Source organism: Pelodiscus sinensis, chromosome 13 (genome assembly GCF_052426305.1).
Source record: "Pelodiscus sinensis isolate ZL-2025 chromosome 13, ASM5242630v1, whole genome shotgun sequence".
Classification (NCBI taxonomy): domain Eukaryota; kingdom Metazoa; phylum Chordata; order Testudines; family Trionychidae; genus Pelodiscus; species Pelodiscus sinensis.
Window position 1 is genome coordinate 8277042 of NC_143064.1, and position 25860 is coordinate 8302901.

The 25860-nt window shown below is 39.9% G+C and overlaps 1 protein-coding gene across 4 annotated transcripts in view; it reads right to left on the reverse strand.

Annotated features, from left to right (window-relative positions):
* AFF2 (ALF transcription elongation factor 2) overlaps positions 1–25860 on the reverse strand; it is a 463868-nt gene that overhangs the window by 118559 nt on the left and 319449 nt on the right. For all 4 annotated transcript variants that reach the window (XM_075941078.2, XM_075941079.2, XM_075941077.2 and 1 more), the window contains one exon: positions 2068–2119. In XM_075941078.2, coding sequence (XP_075797193.2) covers positions 2068–2119 — 52 coding nt within the window. The remainder of the gene's footprint in view (positions 1–2067; positions 2120–25860) is intronic.

Consider the following 25860-nt stretch of genomic DNA (forward strand, 5'->3'; position numbering starts at 1 on the left):
AGGCTGTAATTACACAGACATCCCAAAGGGGGATTGCTTCGTTTCCTTTTCATATTCCTCGTTATGAGCTGGACAATGTTAAAATGTCTTATCAAGGAAGAAAGTAAGAATGCACAAACAACGCAACATTACACATCATAACGATTATGGCAATAAAATAGAAAATTTACTGTCATTAGTGTTCTGCCATACTGTTTTATGACCTAAGAAAGATATGGGGCCAAATTAAACCCTGGTTTAATTCCATTGTCTTCACTGAATTTATATCTGGGATGAACTTGGCCCGAGGTGTCTAGACTTCCTTATTAAAAATGCTGAAAATATGCATTTCCCCCATTTTATTTCTCAGCAGTAACTGTAAATATTTATAAAGCAGAATGGAAGAAAGGACAATGGCATCAGCAAGTTTTCTGCAAATGCTTTTTCACTAATGTCCCCTGTAGGTTGAAAGACGTCTGCTATTGATTCACAGCCAGGTCCTGACGGCTGTCTCTTGGGGAAATGGGAGTGTATCACTGATATTTACATTAGGAATGGATTCATGGTTGTGTGCTCTAAACCCTTTGTTCAGTGGCTGGAACGAAAGTTCCACAGATTTTCCACTACTTTGTACCCACTACAGTCATTTATATCAGTGCAAAGAGAGCGTAAAGTAGGTGTAAACCATTACCCCTGGTAGGAGAGAGCACAGAACTCCAATTTGGGAGCATTTTACAAGCACTTGTATAGTTGTAAGCACCTACACAAACTGGGAGCAAGGCAGTGGAGTCAAGATGATACAACAAGGGCTAACAGGGCATATCTACTCTTGAAAATTATTCCTGAATAATTCCACATATGGACACTCTTAGGTCTGGTCTACATTACATGGTTAGACTGATGTCAGCTACCTTATGTCAACTTAGCTTTGGAAGGGTATGTCTACACTACCCCGCTAGTTCGAACTAGCGGGGTAATGTAGGCATACCGCACTTGTAAATGAAGCCTGGGATTTGAATTTCCCGGGCTTCATTTGCATAAGCGGGGAGCCGCCATTTTTAAAACCCCGCTGGTTCGAACCCCGTGCAGCGCGGCTACACGGGGCACGAACTAGGTAGTTCGGACTAGGCTTCCTATTCCGAACTACCGGTACACCTCGTGGAACTAGACACTGTTAAAATGTCTTATCAAGGAAGAAAGTAAGAATGCACAAACAACGCAACATTACACATCATAATGATTATGGCAATAATAAATGGAACGAGGTGTACTGGTAGTTCGGAATAGGAAGCCTAGTCCAAACTACCTAGTTCAAGCCCCGTGTAGCCGCGCTGCATGGGGTTCGAACCAGCGGGGTTTTAAAAATGGCGGCTCCCCACTTATGCAAATGAAGCCCGGGAAATTCAAATCCCAGGCTTCATTTGCAAGTGCGGTATGCCTACATTACCCTCCTAGTTCGAACTAGGAGGGTAGTGTAGACATACCCGAAGTGTCTTCACTTAAATTTGGCTCCTTCCTCTCTGCTACACTTTAGAAACACCAACTTCAGGAGCAGAGCAAAATTATGGTCAATGTAATTAGGTCACCAAAGATTTAGTATAGACACTGGGTCATTTGTATCAACTGTTACTAGCTTTCAGGAACTGACCAACAAGGCCACACAGTGACAATACAATCGATACAAGTACTCTTGGTGAGAACGTGTCCTGCAGACACAAGGAGACAAGTGTGAATACACACATTCAATCTAATAACTCTAGTGGTGATATGCTGATGGATGTTAGGTTGACATAATTGTATAGTGTAGACATGGTGTTATTCTAGAATAGGAGTAATCAACTTTCAGAGTGAATTAAACTGGAAGAATGTACTGTTGGGGTAAAAATGTCCAAACATGGAGCTATTCAGGATCTTTGGGAATAGCAATTCCAGGAAAATTGAATGTGTAGGCAAGCCCCATGGTTTTGGACTGTAGAAATTTACCCAAAAATGGATTTGATACAGATATAGTAAAATTATATGCAATCACATTCAACTGATAAAGATATTGTCAGATATCAATGTCATATGAACTTATCAGAATTTTACCTGTTCACTGTCATCTTCATCACTGCTGAGTTTTAGATCATCTTCAAGCATTCTGGGGAAAAAAAAGAATCCAGAATTACATTTAATGAATTAATTGTATAAATTATAGGCCAACCTAGCTCTCAATGAAGTCAGTTGGAAAACTCCCAGAGAGTTTTGCTGGAGCAGAATCAGGAGCTATGAAAGGAACTTGTGAGTACATTTTGACCATAGTATTCTTTTTTATGGAAACAAATGCAAAGAAAGGATACGTTGAAAATGACTCCATCACCAAAGCTTACAATTAGCTCCTCTTTTATGTCCCCTTCTGCCTGCTGATTGCCCCACAGTGTTTCAATTACTACAAATGGGCATTTCTAAATTGGGAGAGTGGGGTTAAAATAAGAGGAAGCACAGCATCCTTCCTTGGCTGGAAACGAAGAAAGAGCTCACCCTACCTTCTTGACTCGGACAACGGCTGCTGCTCTTTCTCGGCAGGTAATCTGAGGACCTGCCATGCAGGAGATTGTGAATTAGGAATACTAAGAGGAGGTGATGCGTGTCTGAAGAATTTCTGGGCCATCCAGCAGTCCTGTCAGTAGGCATAGTAATATCTCAGGGGAAGACAAGAGTTTCCATGGTAGGAATCTCCTCTCCACCGTCTCTTTTCTACAGGAGAATCTGTTCCCTATGCAGGATGAGCGGGAGGAGACCATGTTACCCCCAGCTTTCTCCCCGCTTTGGAAGGGGGAAGTGATGAAGAATGTATCATACTATATTAACTGCCTATTTTATACATCTCTCTTTCGAGAAATCAGTTTTGATACCTTTTTAAGGTGCAGGAATAAGATATTTACGAATGTTTTGGAGAAGAAACCATTTTACCTGCTTTCATGCCAATCTAGAGTCTCTATTTTCCTGAAGTCTAGATAATCGTAGAATAAAAATGGGGAGCAGCCATGTTTATGCTCCTACCCAGTTACTCACACAGCAACATTTGGGTGGCAACGGGCCCTCTTGGTACACAAACTCTTTTTAGCTACACTTCTTCTGCTACCCCAATCTCTTTTTTTTCTTATACGAAATCCCTTTATCACTCTAAGATGGAACAATGTATCGGCGTGCATCATTAAGACCTCTCATGATGGCCACTGAAATTGGGGAGCATCCTCTCTTCTCTTTTGATCTTCTGTCTCTGCAGTCGATTTGCCACTTGCAATAACAGATTCCTTTGCATGTTGATGGAGACCAAAGTCTATGAATCTTAATTGATAGTTTTTAAATAACGGTAACAATCAATGAGTGTTTTGTTTGGATGGTCTTTTATTCGAAGACTACCAGTAAATCATTGCCATCTACAAAGGGACAGTATTCCAACTGGTCAAATATCAGCCCTCTTCAACCACTGCTAGTGCCTTTAAAAGAGAAAGTGTATGGAGAACTTTAACTGGCTAGTAAGTTATCTGTCTTTTAGTGACCTCTGTTGTCGGGCACCTCCGTGGTTACAAAGTATCTGGACATAAAACTACTAGTCATTAACCTCTTGATAAATGGCAGATGCCTCCTTGTAAAATGTGAGCTCAGAGATGTAAGTCCGAGGTATGGATAAGGAATCTTTTCCTCCAAAACTAAGAAATCTGCAGGAAATATTAATCTTTAAAGGGCTAGATTTTAGTGATGAATGGGAACTTTTTATGTTGTTTATCTAGCAGACACATTCATTTGTTTCTTCAGTGGCACGGCCTGCTGTACCATTCACAACAACAGATCACTGTAGCTTGATCTATCCATAGCCTTTAACTGCATCTTAAGAATTCCTTATATACTATGCACCCAGAAAACTCAACTATAACACTACCCTAATATGTGAATACATCTCTGGGACTCTGAATTCTAATTCAGTCCTTAAGTCCTCTTCTAAAACCTACATCTCACTTAACTATGCAAAATATTCTGTCCCTTTAAAGCAGCACTACTAAATAATGTATGCTGTATTATTTAACACAAAATATGGAGCTAAGAAAAATAAGACAAGGGACTGTTTCATGAATTAAGGTTTTTTTTTCTTTCTTTCTAGCCATTGCACGTTTTTTTCATTTTGTTACATGTTCAATTCCTTCTGGACATATTCTGTTAAAGTAAACCAAACAGATAAAGTAAATTCTATATTGGACAAATGAAAAGAAGCAAACAATAAAAGATAAATGAATACACTTAAAACAGTCTTGTAAAATGGCTGATTAATAACTGTCCTTATAAAGCATATGTTACAGACATTTTCTAACTGTATGGTAAGCAGTAGGTATGTTTATATTGAATATTGAACAATATAAATTTGATATAAAATATGATGATTAGTAGGAAGAACAACTATTGGAGTTGGCTTCAGATAAACTAAATCTGCAGGATTTATGAGTTCCTGTCAAGAGACTAATGGATGTTTAGAAGACAAGAGAGAGGGGAAAAATTGGATTTGTGCATTTGTTTAGCGGTTCCAAGCTTATCACTTGGAGTATATAATTCTTCTTCTCCTGGGCTGCTACATGAGGAATATGTCATCACATTCAGTTACACAATTCAAAGGTTAAACAACCAAACCACACTGCCACTTAAATGCATCATCCTTCAGAGGCAGATGGAACAATTAGAAAGAAACTGAACATGGTACCAACAGTAAATATATGAGGGTACATCTAGACTATGTTCTTTTTTTGAAAGGAGATATGCAAATTCAGTGCTAATTTGCATTATCTTCTTCTGATCGCTTTTTCGAAAGCAGTTTTTTCAAAAGTGAAAGCAGTTTAGATGGGGATTTTTCGAAAGAACTCCCCTTTCTTGAAAGAACCCTGTACGTGTCATTTTTTAAGAAAGGGTTCTTTCGAAAAAGGGGGGTTCTTTTGAAAAAACCCCATCTAAACTGCTTTCACTTTCGGAAAATAAAAACGCTTTTGAAAAAGTGATCAGAAGAAATTTGCATATCTCCTTTCGAAAGAAGAACATAGTCTAGATGCAAACAGGGAGGGAATAAACTAAAAAAATATATACTAGATGTATACATGAAAGTAGAATGTTTGAGAGTTCAGATAGCACTTCTCCCAGATGATAAGGAAGCAATATTTTACAGAAGGTGGAGGACTTAGACATTCTTCAACTATTTTAAAATGTGTCTAATATTCTGGAGATGGGTGTCATGGTGGCTTATACATCTAATGCATCTATTAACTCCCATTTATAAGCAAGTGGCATCTGATCACACTTAAGACCCCAAAAGGGCTTTTAAAGATTATCAGCTACCTTAACCCAAGGCGACTGTTTTATGATCATCATACCTACAGAAGTACCATGTGTCGGTCTCAAAGCACTGAACCAGGAGAGGTCTGTATCTATGGTACTTTCTAACACTATCTATGTGCTCTGACCACAACATTAAGTCTGCTTGAGAGAGTTATGTGTAAATTGACACATATGATCTATATGGCACAATGTAATTGTGAAACTTAAGAACACCATGTTTTGAGATCACAGAACAAATTCCTTGGTAATATCATCCCAGCTGCTAATAAAAGGCAATTCAATGGATATATTAATGTTACAATGAACACAGTCAATGAGAGTGAATCAAAATGAAAACTGTCTGTATCGGAAAGGTATCTCCTGAGATTTTACAAATTCATTTCATTTCCTATTCTTCTCTGACCTCGTCGACATTAATGTTGAATATATACACGTGCTTGTTTGTCTTTTCATCTGTAGCTAATGCATTACATCACTTTAGGGAAAGTGTGGGATTAAGAAGGATTTTGGATCTCATTATTAGAGCAGTGCCATTTCCAGAACAACAGTTAAGGCTGTGTCACCATATTCATTATACTCTACTATTTTCAGAGGTTTATAATTTGCTATGTGAATTTTCTGTGGTCTGAAATGAGGTGACAAAGAAACACATTTATCCCTGGGGCAAACTGGTATAATTCTCCTTGACTGACTATTACCCCTTGCTGATTTCAGAGATGAATCTCTTACAAGAGCGGCCTTTTTATGCATTAGAAACTTAGATAGAAAAGGGGTTGAATGAAGGTTTGATTGGCATAAGTTTGGGAGGGCCACACCACTGACACACGACAAAAGTTTTATTATTTTGAGATGCATCAAGTTGAATTAGGCCTTAGTGGACACTTTGAGAAAAGGTATGGATTGAAAGTGAGTCTGTCCTAAAAAAATTAAATAATAAAAAAATTGGGAGGGATATGTGATTTTGGTATAGTGAGTTGGATCATTGCTGTTTCCTTGCTGCTCCTGGTGTTTTCCCCAAAGATTTAAAAGCCAGAATGAGAAGCATGTGTGCACTAAAAAATATACCTCCTTAGACATGAACAAAGATTTAGTTGGGGTTGGTTCTGCTTTGAGCCCAGAGTTGGGCTAGATGACCTCCTGAGATCCCTTCCTACCCAAGTTTTCTATGTATAAAAGAACGTCTTTTCTGGTCAGGACTTGTCACTATAGGGACTAGTAAAGATTCTAAGAGTTCCACTAGGATCCATCTAGTTCCAACAGAAGATTCTGTGGCCAACTCTGCCCCCTTCTGCACTCAGGACAGCACTGCACAAGGATAAGGTAACTACATTCCAGGAGTTACCTTAAAGCTCAATTAAAAGGGAACCATTATAATCATTTGTTCAGGCAATAGTGGAGGGGTAAAAACACATTACCCAAGCTGACATGAAGGAAAAAGATAACAGACCCTTACTTAGCCTGGACTGCAACTCATTGCACTGTCAACAAACCCAGGTGAGTGCAGGAATGGAGCCAATCCTGCAGCCATCATTATAATAAATGATGACTTCACAAAATGTTTTGTGCCTGGACCATGCAAACAGGGTGACCAGATATCCCGACATTACTGGGAACATCCCGATATTCTAGACTTTGTTTTATAAGGTAACTATTCCCTCCCCATCCCAGTCCCATTTTTGACACTTGCTTATCTGGTCACTCTATTTGCAAATGAGCAAGTGAGAGTTTGATTTAGGAAAGATGAGATCATTATTATCCATAAAAAAGGACAATCACCAGATGCCTCATTTCCAATAATTCAAATACCATTTTAACAAAATCTTTAGAATTCCCCAAAGAGATAGTGTCATAGACAGCAGGACTAAAATGTTATCTATCCATCTAGTCTGTAGGCTAGATCTAAAGCCCAGCAGAGACAATAGGGGTTTGCCTAGACTACAGGGTTTTGTCGACAAAAGTGGGGCTTTGTCGACAAAAGTGGACTTTTGTCGACAAAACTATACCTGTGTCTACACTACCTCTGAGTTCTGTCAACATAATGTCGACAGAACTCGGCAGTTTTGTTGATGGCGGTAAACCTCATTCTACGAGGAATAACGCCTTTTGTCAAAGAGTTCTGTCGACAGAAGGCTTTATTGTATCTACACTGTCCTTTGCGTCTACACTCTCATGTCGACAAAGCGGCTTGCTTTGTTGACAGAACTGGATGTAGTCTAGATGCTCTTTGCTGACAGATGCTTTGTCGACAGTATCTGTTGACAAAGCTTCTGTCGACAAAAGCCTGTAGTCTAGACATACCCTAGGAGTCATTTCACTTCCTTCAAAAGATTCAGATCAGGACCTGAATCTATTTTTGGTTGCATTTACCTCTTATCGCTGAAATATCTAAATATGTTATGGGTCAATTAGCTCCAGAGTCTGGATCCTCAAAGGTAATTTAGGTACCTAATTACTTTTGAGTCTCTGGCTCAAGGTTCCTAGTGGAGGTTATGGAGCATTCCTTTTCTTCCATCTCAAATTTAATGAAGCTGTATTTGGGATATATTTTTAAAATAACAAACCGTTCTGCGCATATGGAGAGAAAGCTTGATCCAGGAGGATGTCCTTGAAAACACTAAATTCTGCCTATCTGGGCTCCATTCTCCACATGTGGGTAAGCTCCACTTGGACACAGAGTGTGTATGTGTGGCGGGGGGGGGGGGATGGGAGAGAGGAGGAACAGATGCCCAATTCAGCTCCTGAGCCACTCAGAAATTTAGCTCTCACTTTTGCCAACCTGGTCAGTACAAAATATATACTCATTTGGATCACACCGTTGCATATAAAGTGTGCAGTTGTTTCTGTGTAATGACAGCACACACGTGGCATGATGTTCTTTTCCCCACCAAGCTTAGTTCCGTCATGCTGGCAGACCGAGTGCCAACATGTAACAAGGCCCCAGCCCTCACTGAACACTGACAAATGAACTGCTAGAAACTGGTCTGGCTCATCTGTGTGTTGGGATTGCTAAAACAGATGATAAGCTAGTAAACATGTGCTGTGTGTTTAGACTTGATGAAATGCTCGTAGGATGCTGCGTATACTGATTTCATTTATAACATCCGGAGCAGCCCGTGGTATAATATTACATGGAGTATTTGCATTGTAAATCTCTGTAATTGTGTAACTCAAACAGGAAAGAAGCATTAATTATTGTAAAGTGCTGTTCCTACACAAGAAGGCCCACTGAAACCAAATAGTCATTGGGAAACATCCAGGACAAAGACTTTGTTGGTTGTCTCTCCTCCAACCCCAACACCCATACAGAAGAGATAGGCACTTATACTTGTTCCATCTTACTGAAGAGTGAAGGAAGAGTATAAAAATGCCTGACCAGAAAGAACTATCACTGTGCTGCTTGAAATTTGGAAAGGGCAAAGTATAAGCAAGAAATCCCTAAACTGCTTAGCCTGAGTTAGTCCTAAAGGAAATAGAGTGTTTGAATATTACGGCAGTTTCTATTATCTTTTGAAACTCATGGCTGTAATCCATTTGTGTGTGGTTTTTTTTTACCTACTTTAAACTCATAAATAACTCTGTTATTTCTTTTTCATAGTTAATACAGCTTTAGCTAGTTTATTTTAGCTACAAGCATTATCTTTGGTGAAAGACCTTAAGTACAAGTAAATGACTGATCTTTTGGGACTGGGAATAACCTGAATATTGTGACTTTTGGTGTAAGGGACCATCTATCCAAGGGCCAGCTGGCTTGGCTGGCAAACTAGATCAGCGTACACAAGGGAACTGTCTGTGACTCCATGTTAAGGCTTTTATAGGGCTTGAAGAGTTCACACTTGACATTTGCTTAGTGAAATCTAAGTATAGAACACCACACCAGTTTGGGTTTGTGCCTTGTTTCTTAACAATCTGCCTTGAGGTTGGTACTAAAGGTTGTGAGCCATTTCATACAACTCGACATTGATATGTTGGGAATAAAATTGAAATGTACAAGATTCCTGCTCTCTGAAATGCTTACAAAGTTGGATTATTGTAAATGGACTTCTAATCTGAGACGCTGTGACTGCCAACATAACAGGAAGGCCACATTTTTGACCACCATCCTTGGGGTCAGCTTCTTTAGAGGGTAGTGTTTATAGCTAAAATAAGGCAGGACAGATAAAGACAAGTTCTTGCACAGAGATAGAGAGAACAGGGTAATGAGTTGATAAAGAAAAGCGGTGGCAGGCAGAGGAAGTGTATAAATGGGCTGGGAGTCTTTAAAAGAAAACAGTTACTTCTTGCTTTCTCTTTACACTGATATAAATGGGCCTATTTTGTGTGTTTTAAATTTGGAAACATACCTTACACACTGCGACTATTTATCCTCTTTAGTATTCGAGAGAGAGGTTGGAATGTCATAGCAAATTTCACTTATGATGTTTAATAAAACTAAAATCCAGAACAGGCAGGAATCAAATCCATGTCTTTGAGGTGAAAAAAGACATCCTATGGTATGAAGCCCTTACTAATGCTATAGTCCAATGTTTTCTGGACTACTTAGTTGTGGAGTACACATATGAATACTGACTAGCACCAAGATGTAACCTTTTCCACCTCTGAACTTTCACTGAATTGGTCTCATCAGTTCAACATAATCTAAACTGCTTTTACCCTGTGGACATTATATTGAACTTGCTTTTCATTTTCCTGATGTATTTCTCTGTATTATATTAGACTTTTCAGAGATTGGTAACTCAAGTTATCATGCAAATGACAAACTGAATAATGGAATTCAGATGTATTTCAAGAATATGTTGCACAGACTACAGCACAATTTTATCATTTATCAGGGGAGTTTTGTGTGCATGTGTGTGAGAGAAAACATCTAACAACAGATTTCCCCAGAGAAGTTCATAAAACAATGGACAAAAAGGTTAGGAAAATGAAAACAAATGGCAGGGTAATTCCAAAGGAAAAAGAGGATGTTTTGTTCTAAAACATTCCATGTATAAATCTTGGGATGTGATATTCATTCTCCTGCTGAAATGAGCAAGTCATCTTTAAAATATTTCCTCTGAGGTAATCCAAAAGTTATGGCAACCCCTCCTCACCCTGAACACCCCCCCCCCCACACACACACCCTTAAAATATTAAATTGAATTTACATGCACCACTTACCCTGATATTCATGACCACTTGTTCAACAACTGTATACATATCTACGCATATTTTATTATTCTTCCCTTCTCCTTGTATGCCACTTTTCTCAGTTCTCATTGATGACCATGGGCTTGCTTACTCATTTGAGTAGTCTTTACTCATGTAAGTGGTCTCACTGGCCTGAATGGGAGAACTTACATGAAAAAAAGACTAGTTGCTTGAGTAATGGATCAAGCACTTATTCTCCAGACTCGTGATTTAGTAAAGTACCTCCAGTGAATTATTGTGGAAGCCAAAAAGAAAGGCTACGCACAGGGCAAGTTGGCCTCTTCCCTCTCACTGGAGATTGAATGCATTAGCCTCCTAGCACTTTTAGCCTCCCCCAGTCCAACTGATGGAGAAAGATGTCTTGCTAAGAAACACTCCATTTTGTGTTGTCACACTCAGTCTGCCTTAGTGTTTCTGGCACCATATCAGTAATTAGTGTAATTACAGCTGGTGAGAGAGAAGTAACCCCTGTGGTTATCTATTAGATACCTCACAATCAGAGAGTGCACTTCATTACTCATCTCTCCACATCATCTCCTAATTCCAAAAGGATTAAGCGAAATGAATTCTTTCAGTAGAAGAATTCCTTTATCTTGCCCTCCATTAATCTCCATGTATAAAAAGCACTTCAAGCTAACTAAAATATTAAGTTGCTACTAAGTGCATTATAACTACTGCTCTGTTGACAGGCATTTTGTTTTTCATTAAAGTTGAGAAGGGAGGGGAGGGGAAGAGAGAGTGCGAGAGAGAGAGAGAGAGAGAAATCAGACAAGGAGGGAGAGCAGAAGAAGAACGTATTCCAGGTTTTTACTTCCTTATTGACTTGAACAATACTATAGCCTATCCAATAACTTACAGGCTCATCTCCAAATAAAGGCCAAATTCTGTTCTTAAAGTCAATTTCCATTGAAATAGAAGATTTGGGCCCAAACGTTTAAATACCAATGTAAACAGCTTGTCTACATTAAAGCACTTCTTTTTACAAGTACAGCTGAGATAATGTTTTAATTAATGAGCTCCGTGCTGGAAATGTAAGGTCTCAGTTCTTCTGCACAATCCACAGATATTGTAAATCATGCTATACTGTGAGGTTCTCCCTTGCTGTACAATTCATGATTGGAAATCTGCCCCTAACATGATAGTGACAAAAAATGAGGAACTTGAGAAAAAGAACAGAGCAGGAAGGTTATGACATGGGATTAATATAATTTTCTAAACCCCCTAAGTTTTATGTTGCTGCATACTTTTTAATAGCAATAAAAGCAAGAACATAATGACTGTTAGAAGCTTGGATAATGATGAGGAACAACTTAGAGGTCTGCTCTGGAGCAGTGTCTATCTATGGAGAAGAGAAGATCATAGTTTGTTCATAAAGGAGACCCTAGTGATTCGTGGAATTGCTATTTGCAGTTCCACATATTTGAAGGGGTCCCCTGTCGCAGCCTGGGGGCAATCGTGGGGACCATAAGGAACTCACTGCGGCTCCCAGCCTCCTCCATCCTTCCATTCTAGGATGCATTAACAGGTGTGCTGTGAGCAAGACATGAGAAGTCCTTCTTCCGCTCTACTCTGCGCTGGTTAGGCCTCAGTTGGAGGATTGTGTCCAGTTCTGGGCACCGCATTTCAAGAAAGATGTGGAGAAATTGGAGAGGGTCCAGAGAAGAGCAACAAGAATGATTAAAGGTCTAGAGAACATGACTTATGAGGGAAGACTGAAGGAATTGGGTTTGTTTAGTTTAGAAAAGAGAAGATTGAGGGGGGACATGATAGCAGTTTTCAGGTATCTAAAAGGGTGTCATAAGGAGGAGGGAGAAAACTTGTTCATCTTGGCCTCTGAGAATAGAACAAGAAGCAATGGGCTTAAACTGCAGCAAGGGAGGTTTAGGTTGGACATTAGGAAAAAGTTCCTAACTGTCAGGGTAGTCAAACACTGGAATAAATTGTCCAGGGAGGTTGTGGAATCTCCATCTCTGGAGATATTTAAGAGTAGGTTAGATAAATGTCTATCAGGGATGGTCTAGACTGTATTTGGTCCTGCCATGGGGGCAGAGGACTGGACTCGATGACCTCTCAAGGTCCCTTCCAGACCTAGTATTCTATGATTCTATGATTCTACTCCCTAAATATTTCCTTAGTAATGGTATCTTCTTCTCGAACACCTGCACAAGACCACCCCTTGCTACTAGGCATGATCCAACTCATAGGAAACAGCAGATTCCCCAACACAAACATTCCAAAAGAGAGCACCCACAGTGGACGGTATTCCAGAATAGCTACTGCAGAATAGCTTATTCTACAATTCCCATGCTCTTCAATTTCCTCACACAGACAAGGGCTAACAGACCTCTCAGGAAAGTCCAGTTGTTAAATGAAGAACCCACTGCTATCAAATTGGAGTCTGCTACTTATTAAGGACAGTATATAGCTCAGAATGTATTTTGCAAAACACACTAATCTCTGTTATATTCTGAATGAATCAAACCTCCTAATTTGATTAAAATTGTACCCCCGCCAAAGCACCTGTATTTTCTCAGGGAAACCACAGTCTATCTCCCAACAAAGGCTCTGGGAACTCAGCAAAACAATGATAATTCCAGAGTAGTGTGCAAAGGTGATGTTAAAAAAAATTCACATCAGATAAGATATTTAAAAGATTTTTCTTTATAGAAAATAAATAGTGTAAGACTGGCTCATCTATCCCATGCACTATAATGTACATAGAAGTGCATTCATTTTACACACAGACTATATTCTTTTATCTTTTATTTTATTCCTTTTTTAATCTGCAGGTGAAGCGAGCCCTTGAAGGAGATGTTTGATGAGCTGTCAGTACCAGCATGACATTCACAAATCTTTTGCTGTTTTCCCCTTAGATATCTCATATCTGAAGAACTGGTCTCTTTTGTTTCTGTATATTGGAAATGGTTGTCTTTGCTAAATCTTAAACGTCAGTAATTTGGGCTGGAGAGGAAACAACTTTTGAGTGTTCATTAGTGTCTTTTACACCAGTGCTTTTCATTCAAGTCTGAGCTGTTTTTTTAAAAATACAAATCGTTTCAACTGTTTGAATTATTTGCCACTAAAAGAAACTCTGAGCTCACATATAGGAATGTTAAATGTTGTAGAGTGAGACTATGCTTCAGCAATAGTAGTAGTTATAATATTATCTAGCCTTATTTGGCACCTTTTCTCACTAGAACTCAAAGTGCTTTACAACGGAGGTAGAGGGCGAAATGAATTCCACTCACCAAAGCTTGAGTTATAAGTCTGCATGTAGCTGAAGAGGTTAGGGGAAATCTCTGGGGGGGAGAGGGGTGAAAGGTGCTCCCCCACCCCCAGACTAATCATGGTCTGTGGGTGGGGAAGCAGGGAAGTATCCTGGCTCCACCCCTTCCACTTGAGACCCTGCCCCTTCCAGTGTGGCTTAGGGCCACTTCAAAAAAATTATTGCCCACCCCAGGGTTAAATCCTATATGGAACAAGCTTCCTGTATGTAACAAGGTTGCTGGACACCACACATCATCTCACATTGTGCTATTTCAATTTGTGGGCTGCCCTGCCATGCACCTGTATGTGATATTGGGGGCCACAATGGATCCTTTGACCATCCAGCCTAACTCACAGAGGGCTAGCAAGGAGCTTCTCTCTTTGATGCATAACAGGATACACCCTTGCACATTCCACTTGTGGCCCTGTGGCATAGTATCTATAGCAGGGATCAGTGGGGGAAGGGAGGACAGTCTTGAATTGGCACCTCCCCAAGATGAGTGAATTACACCCTCATGGCATGATTACAAATAAAGATTCGTTTGAAGAGTGAGAAGAAGTCACAGAACAAACTGTGACAGCGCAAATCAAAGCAGTCACCTGGACCTTGGTGATCAAGCTCTGAACAAGGATAACTCATCTCCAACATTTCACAAGAGGCCGGTTTGTGCTCTGTCACATTCTTGTATTTTCTCCTTCAACTCTTTTCACTGTAACCAAGGGCTGATCACACCCTGACTACAATTAACACAACATTCTCTTTTCCATCACAAGCGCTTTAAACTGACTTTGTGACCACTATGTGAATGTTCACTGGAAGCCGAATGATGAACCAACAACTCCACAAACAGATAGTTCTCAGCTTGTGTTCTTCTCTGCCCAGACAACATCAGACTCAAGTTCACAGCACAGCAGAGGGGTGGGTACCTGTCCACACATTTCCAATGAGCTTTGGAATAAGCCTTCATAGCCTAAACCCGGAAAGTATAGAAAGCAAACTCATTTCCACTTAATATCAAACCCACTGGAACTTGGTGCTCTTGCAACTTGCGTTCAAAAGTGGACATTACTGCAATTAAGCTCTGCTCATGAAGATTGTGACAAAGAGAGCAGAAAGAGGGCAAAGATTTTAAAAAGTCCAATGCAATGGAGGGTGAAAAAGTGGATAAGAGAAAGTGGCAGAATGGGGAAGACTAAATAAGGAGAAGGAGAAAATACCTAATGGGAAGCTTAATATATACCTATGTCTTTTGAAGAGATACCAACTTGTGCAAAGTTAACTTTCAGGGGAAGGGGAAAGGTGATTTGGTGCGATGTCTTCTAACCCTGACACAAAGCAAAGCCTTCCCGTGGACTACAAAAATAGGTTTCTTTTTTAATTGAACCTTGAAAAATGGTGTATTTCAATGATAAGGCCTTTCCAACCTGAATAAGGCTTGCGAACTATGAAAGACATTCCAGGGGATTTCCAAACTTGAGTCTCTACAAGGTACCCTCAGCCGCCCCTTGAATAAAGGCTCCACCGAAGGGAAATCTTCAAAGTTTCCTCACACATTCCAGGTGACTTGGAACCCAGAAAGGCTTGTATGTTAAATAATTGTGATTATACCCTAACACATTCATGTCAAGTAAAGAAATGAAAATACATAAAGACTCTGACAGCAATCTCAAGCTGTTGGGTTTGTGACTCACAGGGGACAATTTGTCCTCCAGAATGAATTGCTCGGGACAAGCTGTCCTGTAACCCAATAAAGAGCATGGATGGTTCATTTCAGTGCTAATAGGCAATCATTCCATAAAGCCACATAAAACAACCGTGTTCTTGTCCAGAGGGAAGGCTTATGGTATTTAATACAGGCTGCTAGGACCAGGGCTTTTGCAGTCTCAGATATTGAACAGGGAGTATTATGGAGCCTTATTGTGCTCCTGAAAAAGGTGTAGAGATGGAGAAGAAAGTGGGGTTATTGTGTTAGTGTTGATGACTGTTTATGCCGAGTACCATGGCATTCGTGTCATAGAGCATACTTAAAAACAATGCTACATGGAACACGTTGCTCAAAAGGAAGATTAAACTAGGAGGTGTAGCTCCAAACTAGACCACTGGGAGGAGCTTTTCGTGACGACTCCCATAAGGAAGAGCAGCAGAGTCACTCAAGAGACAGGACAGTGGATGGGGCAAGAGAAAGGAGTGGGAGAGAGGGGCTGATGAGAATGTGGGAGAACGGACTGGGGCTTCTTCCATGTCTGGGGGGACTTTATTCCTTTATTGGGTCGACTGCTGGATGGTGACTGAAGACCAGTGCAAAGGAGTTTGGAGAATGAGTTATACAGAGAGAAGAGTTCTGCCCATGGGAGTTAAGGAGAAAGAAATGCAAGGGGCTGTTCCATCTTATTGCATTAAAGTCTGTGTTCCGGGTTGGACGGCTTCTCAACTCCCCCTTCTACCCAGATCTAACATAAAAACCTCTAGCTCACTACGCACCACCTGTGTAAAGATAAATGGGTCTTCAATAAGAAAATACAAACTCTTTTTTAAAACTCTGTTTGGTATCCATTTTGAAAGGTAAAAGCCAGAAAATTTATCCACCCACGACAAAGAGAAAACAAAATGAATAAAGGAATAAACTGCTGAAATTATTTTCAAGGCTGCATTATTTATAATGTGTTGTGTAGGCATGATGGAAAACAAGTGACAGGCCCAATCCTGCGAACACTTACTCACACGAGCAGCCTGTGCTCCTACATGCAGTCCCTCTCAGGGTCCAAAAACAATGACATGACACCACTGGTGCGTATAATTACTCTAAGATAAAACGATATGAATAATTGCACATAATTTCCAAGCATTTCCTTTCACTTATAAGGCAAAAAGAAAAATTAGAGGATAAAATGAAAATGTATCTGTTTCTACTTCCATGTTTCATACATCATTAATTCTGTAAACATACATCAGCCTTCAGATTGATACTTCACTTTGTTTGGCAAGCTCAAAGAAGGCAATGTGCTTGATAACCTGCTTGAAAATTTGATCCTATTGTTTAACAAAATGAGAATTGTTTCATACGGGGCTCCACCATGTCTGTGCACATTTCCCCCTAAGTAACAGTATGAGGCTCGTATTTCCCTAGACAGTTCAGCATTTATGTTGATGTGCTTGGCTGCCAACCCAATCTTACACTCGCTGTAATACAGGGGAAAAAAATTCCTCAGCATTCTTGAATTATGGCATTGAAATCATTTAATAGTGCCTTTGGTGCATGTTAAACAAGTTTCCTGATATAGTTAGTTCTTGCAAAAAAACTTGTGTACCTTGTAAATTATAGCACATGGTAAAGCCACACTTTTGCCTGGAATTCACAATGGTGGGTTATTTTCGATATTGCTTCAAATGGGGCAATTCTGAAAAAGTCAACTTTCTCCTACTCGTTCAATCTCACACACAAATACTCTCTGTTCTAAGTATTCCCTATTAAGACAAGATACTAAAACCCAGATCCTCAAAGGTATTTAGGCACCTAAATCCACCATAGAGGTTCCAAGCAGTCCCTCAGATGCCTCAGTTTCCACCAGTTACCCACCTATGACCTGACATTCCCGTGTAGCTAACAATCTGTTCAGAACCCTAACTCAAGCTGAAGTCTTAGATTCTCAAACTAAGCAGAGGAAAATGGATGGTGGGCATGCCCCACGCCCACTGCATCCCCAGACCCACTTCTGTGGATCCCTCTGCATGGTGGCCCTGGCTGGGGCTGCAACTGCATCACCTGTCCTCCCAGAGCTCTGGGCCTGGAAGGCTGGGCCTGTGCAACCCAGGGCTGAGGGAGGCTAGGGCCGCATAGCCTGCCCTCCTGGTGCTCCAGAGTTGGGGAGAAGAGCGGGATTAGACTGGGGCAGGGGCTGGTGGCAGCAGTGAAGGAGTTCTGGACTCTGGCGTGATGAGAGGAAGAGGTGGGGTCTCAAGTGGAAAGGGCGGGGCTAGGGGCTAGCCTTCCTCAACTGGCAGTTCATGCACTGCCGATGCAGGGGAATACCTATATCCCCAGGGGAGCACAATGGTGCAGGCATGCGTTGACCACTCCTCAGACCTGACACCTCTTAGACCTCACAGAACCAGGGCCAGATTGAGGCCACCGATAGTTGGAGGATCAGCACAGCAACCACAAGAGAACTGGATCCACCCATGAGAGAGGTATTGAGCCTGCACAGGGGAGAGAGAGCTGCACAGGGGAGAGTGGCATGAACTACTTAAGTGGCTCACCTGGCGTAGTAGCTTAACTCTAGGAGAAGGTTTATGGCTGAGGGTCCTGAGCAGAGGCAGTTACCTGTGTGACCTGTCAAACCAAGTCCTACGACCTTCCCCCAGCCCTATTCTCTGCATTTCGGTCTCTGCTCACTTTGGCACCTTCTCACTCAGCTTGCTGGCTTGGGAGGATACCTTTCATAGGTGCCTCACCCTTCTTATGTATTGTATAGAGCGCCTGGGCACACAGCCCAAGACTGAGGATTCGAGGAGTTAGGTGTTCCAATGCTGAGCAGAACAACACCCAACACCTTAGTGAATCTGGACTCAAAAGTATGAGGTATGAGAAACCTTGCAATAGACAGTTATGGTTCTTCCCGATACGCAGAACCTTGCTTAGGCCCTGAAGCATGAGAGCTTATAACTCCTTGGTTTTGTTTGAATCCTTACTATTAAAACTCAGTGTGTCCCTGTTATCCAGATAACTGTCCAAACTTTTTCTGACCCCTTCTAAACTCTTGGTCATCATGATCTCTTGTGGCTGTGTCATCTGAAAATATTTTCTTTTATTAGTTTTAAATTTACAAAAGTATCATTTTCATTGAAGGTCCCTTTCTTCACGTATCATGAGAAAGGGGCTAGGGTTTTGAAAGGAACCTTATTAGGATAACGTGTCTAATTCCTTAGGTTCCCTTGACAATTCTAGTCAGAATAGCCAGAAGTACCTATTCACCTCCTCTCTAATGTAAACCATTCCAGATTTTTCAGTCCTTCTTCATATGGAAGATTTTCCATGCCTAACTGATCAAATGAGATCCTAAATATGTAGGACCAAATTTTCCAAAGTAGGCATCTATAATATACACGCAAAATAAGCATCTGCCAACACAAACTGGTTACTTCCTGTGCAAAATATACTGTTGTGAGCACAACTACCCATTCTGTGAGTGCAATTACATATTGTTCACCTATTTGCACTCGCATAGTTAGGACGAACAGTTTATGTACTTGTAGTTAAAAATCTGATCTTTAGGGAAAATGATCTGCATTTGAAGTAAGAGTATATATATATATATAGATATAGATATATATAGATAGATATATATATATATAAATAACATATGTCTGATATACAGACTGTGCACTCCTAGGATATGTCTACACTTGCTCCCTAGTTGCTAATGAAGCACGAGATTTAAATATCCCACGCTTGATTAGCATATTAGCATCCAGTCACCATTTTAAAAAGCTGGTAGCCCGAATTAACTCGCCGTGTGTAGAGGCGGTAGTTTGATCCAAAACCCTTCCCTCGAATTAACTGTTATTCTTCGTGCAATGAGTACTGTAACTGTTACTCTTCATTAGCAACTTCAGTATGCTTCATTTGCCTCCCTAGTTCGAACTAGGGGGCAAGTGTAGACAGACCCCTATTGAGTTTTGACATTAATTTCAGGAAAGCAGGATCAGTCCCATTAAAAATAGATTGCATGATCCACACTTGCATTTAGTGTATGGGTTGTTAATCTATAGACTAATCCTGTTGATACCTATAGTTTGGTAGTTGGGTAACTAGCAGGGCACAACACTTCCTCATCTCCTAAGGTAATGCAAATGTTGTATTTCAAATCCAATTTAAATTGCCATTCCCTTGAGCTCAGACATAATTTCCCTCAAATCCTCTTCTGGTTGTCTATAGTGTAACCTTCAACATCTCAGATACGACACTGTAAACCTGATAAAGTCATATATATTTTTAAGAGCAAAACCCAGCTATTTTCCGGGTGGCATTCTGTTTCTAGCTGTTATCAGAATCAAGACTTCTGCAATTGCCTCGAACTCTGCATGCATTTCAGTCTTCCAGATTTTTGCAAATGAAAATACCTCAGGACTGCTTCAAGGGAAAAATAATCTTGTGCTATATCTGAGATTAGCTAGGTCAAACTAACTACAAGCATGTTCAAACTGCTGTGGGGCTGGCTATTGGTTTGGGTTTTTTTGGTTTTCCCCTTGCTCCCACCACAAAGTAATAGGGATTTCTCCCCTTTCATTCCTCTTGTCTTTTGTTGTTTTTAATCGACCACCCATCAGTGCCGAATTGCCTTGTAACTGTCTGCTGGGCTTTCATTTGACAGAGATAGCTGCTATTGTTAACAGGAGCCTTCACTTCAGCCCATTTAACTTTTCTCAGTTTGACAGCTTCACAATAGCCACCTTCCATCTAAAGAAAACGGTGATTTAGTAGAAAAGGAATGTGGGACAACAGCCTGATCTGTCACTCACAGTCTCCAGTGAGTTCTCTTGGCATAAAGTCCCCCCACAACGCCAGAGGATGAAATACTACATGAAAACAAGATGGTCATAAGACATGTTCTGCTACATATTCTGGGAAAAACTAAACAGCAATGGTGCTTAAAATGCAGCCCCTTCTTGTCAGTAACAGTCTGGAGTCGGCATCCAGATGCATATTTTGATTGATTTTATATTTCCATTTTTACTTGTGTTCGAAAGCCATGTTTGATTTTCCCCTCCCTTTTTATTCACCTAGTAATTGTTCTCAAATTGATCTACAACTCCTAGTGGAAACAATAAGTCACAAGTAAATTAAAGCTTTCATCGGTCTACTCATTGCTCCTTCGCCGTACAAGTCTACATGAAAAGATATTGATGAATTAAGCGCCTGCATGTCTTCCCTTGTGGACAATTAAAAACTCCCAAATTACAGCTGCCAAGACAGGGAATCACAGCACTACAAGCTCAGATCTACAGGCAAAGACAGTTTGTATTATTCAATGTTTAGATGGAATTTTTCTAAGGGGCAACTAAGTGGCCCTTCCTGATTTTGTGCCTGCAATTTTGTGTGAGTGCAAATATTAAAACGACACTTCATCCCCTTATTGTCAGGTATACGTGTTATTTGTAGCCATAATTTGGATAGGTAGATGCCTACATTATGCTATTTGCTCACAAAATGTTGGGTGAACATTTAGAAACTATTTTTGAACATCTGGGCCTGAAAAAATGATTTGATTTTTTTTTGCCTTCCAGTAGCTATTCAGATACCAGAGTAGTGAGCTCAATATAAATATCTATATAGATTCATAAGTAAAGATGGACAGATGCTTAAGGGTTGGTAGAATCTGATATTTATTTGTCTGTCCTTTTGATTGATAATATCGATATGTATTTTAAGATTTTTTAAAATCAATTTACATTTTCAGTTGCATGAAATGTTTACATTTGGAGCCCTTTTTATTTTTAATCAATTAAATGTTCACAGCTTCTAGAAATTATGGGGGCGGCAGACAATTACTTAATGACAATCTTTAACAAGTATTCAAGCAGCATGTTTCTTACTTTGCCTACATGTAAATTTTGATAATTATCACGGAAAATGACTTTTCATCAGTTGGTATGTGTAAGCTGAAATCGATGTTTACTGACATTTACTGATAAAAACATCCTTCTTCCTCACAGATAGCTAAACTTTAACAAGGAGGACAAAGGCTGCTGGGGACACGTTTACATATTGACAGAGTACCCTGATGCTATAATCAGGGAAAACACCACACTTCTCAATCATCTCTCATTAGAAGGGACATCTTTCAGCTGAGAGCTCTGGTGGTTGTAGTTGGTAGAGAACACTTCCCTTTAAGCTTTCCATAAACAAAGTTAAAACTCATTCCTTCAAGGAGCTTCCGCACTATACACTACAATTTTTAAAGTTACTTAGTCGTACATCTGCTTTGGGCAACAGACTCATTTTGTGAACTTGAGTTTTTGTTTTCAGGACATGTTATTTCCCATTGTACTAGCATGGAGCAAGTCTCTCCTAGAAAGATACATCTGTGGGACCTCAAATCTGCAATATGGTTTCACTTCTATATTCACTGGAATCTTAGACCTTGTCTATACTTACCCGGAGATCAATGCTCTGGAGATCCATCTTCTGGGGTTCGATTTAGCATGTCTAGTAAGAACCCACTAAATCAATCCATTGACTCCGATATTTCACGGCATCGTGAGGAGTAAGGGATGTCTATGGGAGAATTTCTCCCATCGATCTTTTGCAACTGGGATGCTGTGGAAATTCAACTTGCGGTATACTCTCATAGCTGGAGTTGCCTATCTTAAGTTGACTTTCTCCCTATGTGAAGACCTGGCCTCAGAACAGTCTATTCTTCTGCACATACTGTTTTTACACTGAATTTCCTTGCATTCTGATTATGTCTCTGATGTCTAGTAAAGCATTTTTCTTCTCTGCTTCTTTAACTCTCAAGGGACATCCACATTTCAGAGAGATCAATTTGGCAGTACTGCCAATTATGCTTTAAATGAGAAAAAAGTCAATGTAAGGCTTTTGAGAGATGGTAGATTGTGCAAGATCTCTGGAGATTAAAGTTCTCTCTGTCCACATGTACAATGGCAGGACAAGCATCAATGCCAGTATGCCTCGACTCTATGGTGAAGGAACATGACAGCAGTTCAGTCTCTACATCTCATTTAATCCTTGGCCTTTGTGCAGGATTGCCAGTTTTGGCTAGACAGACTCCTGGAGATTTCATCACATGAAATAATCTTTAATTAAAGATTCATTTTTTAATTCCTGGAGACTGCAGGCCAATCCTGGAGGATTGGCAACCAGACCTTTATCATGCCATTCTAAATAAAGCTGTTAATTAAGATTATACTTTCTGGCATTTGGACACATGACCAGCAGACTCTGATTGAGACCCTCAATTCATAGGCCAGAGAACAGCTAGTGACTTTTTGGTCATTATATTGAATTTGAACTGATAACCTGAAGATGAAAGGTTCCAACATCCTACTGTTACTATATCAGAGCCATCTAAGGTCCCATTACCAATTATACTGGTACAAATATTAATAGTTGGATGTCTGTCTACCCACATGCACCTGCAAACCATGGTTAACATTTGCAGGAACTATTCATTAGAGTCATAATTAACTGTGGCTACAAAACAGCATTTTGCAGAAATAGAAGCCAGACTGAAAATCATGACTTTTTAAATTAAATATCTAGGGTAAAACCAAAGTTATGGCTGGGGACAAACTTGAAAATTGTACTGATATTGTTTTGTTTTAGTTCATTTCCTTCAAATCTCCCAAAGGCCTTGACGCACAATCATCTTAACAAATTTATACTAACATATTTTAAAACTCACTGGTCCATTTAAATATACTTATAAGAACTCCCCTGCTTGTACTTTTTTAGCACTGGCATAATGAAATTATTTCACTTGCTCACTTCTGACTGGCACATTTGGTTTGATCCAAACAAGTCAATGCAGCACACGATCATTCCAGAAAGACACCAGCAGACTTCACTGTATTTTAAATCAGAATCTCATTAGCAGGGCAATTGCTAGTTGCAATGCATATTACACAATCTTGGATTGTCTCAAGTGTATTTTTCTTGTCTTTTTATCATAAACTCTTTCACAAACTCTTTATCTACTTGCTTAAAAGCAAGCTAACATATTAATTTTTATTTAAAGGGACATCCATTGTTCCTATAAAAACATGTTATTTTCTTCAATGCTCTAATAAAGTTATTTCAGATTAACCAATTTGCCCAAGCCCCCATGTAGTAAAATGTCATACATCTTCTCAAGTCAGTTAAATCACAGTCAGAAGTTGAAAAAAATAAGTGTATTTAAAATCAGATAAAGCTCTGCCTAAAGAATAATAAATTGCTCTATTTTAACTGACTGAACTGTGTACACTTAGCATACAAGGGCATATTTCATTTGAGTTTATGCAATTGTTCAGTCTACTTTTCTGCCATTTAACCCATCATCAGATGAGAGAGTTAGTCAGGCAAAATTATAGTTAATGGTGTTTAATGGCGGCTAAGCCCAATAGATTTGTTTTTCTTTTTTTGTGTTACTCATACTAGAAATAATGAAAATTTAACAAGAGGAACTTTGACATTATTTGCTGGGAAAGCTTCCATTACCAATTGTTCGTAACATAAAGCTTTATCTGATTTATACCTCAATATAATAAATCTACTTTTATTTTATTCCAGTCATTAGTCTGTGCCAGGATGTTAGTCTAAAATACATATTATAGTGGCAATTCATTGTACTTTACCAAATTAATCTGCATAAATCTATACCTGTTTTCAGGGAACTTGTATGGCAACATTGCCAGCATAGAACAAAAACAGATTCCAGTAATTCTACTTGTGGGCTTTCGAGGAAGTTCAAGTTTATTCTAAATTCTGGCAGGAATGCAAACGTCCTCAGCTGAAAAATCCTTCTATCTAAATTAACTCATCATCATTACCATGGCTTTTAAATTTTAAATCTCAGAACAAGAAAATGAATATTAGGAGAGCCATTTCCTCTTTATGACTGATCTGAAATCAGAGACTTGGAACACGAAAAAGCCATTGGGAACAGAATATCCTTTTAAAAACAGAATTCCTCACAGTGCTAGAGTTCCTCACATAGTGAAAGCCAGGGCATGCTATGCCTCAGAATGAGACCAGATGGCAGAGTAGGGGCATATGAGTATTCCAACCGCTTTTCTTTTGCTGGAATTTTATGTCAGTGGCCATATTCAACGCAATGGGAACTTGGTGGGCTTGATCATGACCTCAGTTAAATCGAACAATATGAAGCTGGCCCATCTGTAGCCTCAGGCTTGCTCTTCTACAGTTTTTTTTTTTTGGCCTGATTTATATTAAGAGGTGGTTCAAATTTTTTTTTTAAAAAAGGCCCTTCTGTATTTAGGATAATCTGCCACGCTGGTGTGCCATTCGGCAGGCTGCCTCTGCCTCTTCACACTGCATTTGGCAGTGCCTTGAATTTACGAGAGCCTGATTTCTAAATGTTTGTGCAAAAAGACATGCTTTACACATCCGCTCCTTCTCAGATAGCCTACAGGGATTTCTGGCAATGCTTATTTTCCCCCTCTGCCATCCAGGTTTTCTCCTGATAGACACATAAAGACCAGGTGACAGCAGAAGCAGGCTCAACTCGCAGTGAGAAGCATCCCATACATATTATTGCTGTGGACGACACAAGACAGGTCGGACATCTGTCTTTACTTTTAGTGAGTTCCACAAGGATACACATGAACCTGAACCTAGACTGCTCACTGACAATTTACTGATGTTCTTTTATAGCCCCATCCCATGGCAAAGTCCTCTGTCATTTTCGGCTGGGCTCTATTTCAACCTCAGGTCACAAGAGTTCAAAGAAGAATCAATGAATCAAACCGTTTCCATGCACATAAATGCAGTGTGATGGCTGTTTCCCATTCAACATTCACCGAGGAAATGAAAGAAAGAGGTTAATTTGTGGATAGCTATGGCAAGTCTATAACTTGAAGCCAGCAATCCTTCATTAGCCACCATTTAATGGGAGCATTTTATCTGGACTTATTCTTTTATTGAGATGTGTAACCAACACCGTTAAAGCCTGCTCTCAGTGAAGTTGACTGGAGTTTTGCCATTGACTTCGACATGAGCCAGGAGAGAGTCTGTAAACAGTTCAATAAAATTACCAGCACAGTAAAAGGTAGTGTCTGATGCACAAATGTTCTCTTGCTCACATTTGTAGTGGAAGGAGGACAGGCTATAAATGGAGAGAGCAAAATTATTGCTCCGGGGAGGAGAGGAGCTCAAGGTATGGACAGCTCTTGTCTCCAAGAGTCAAAGAGGAGGTGTGACATCTGAACAACACTAGAAGAGGCATTATGCCTGTAATATCATTGTAACAAGTATAGTCTGCATGCCCATCAGGGCATCGTTACTGATGCCAGCTGGTAAGCAGAGCAATGGAACCATGTTCATACAT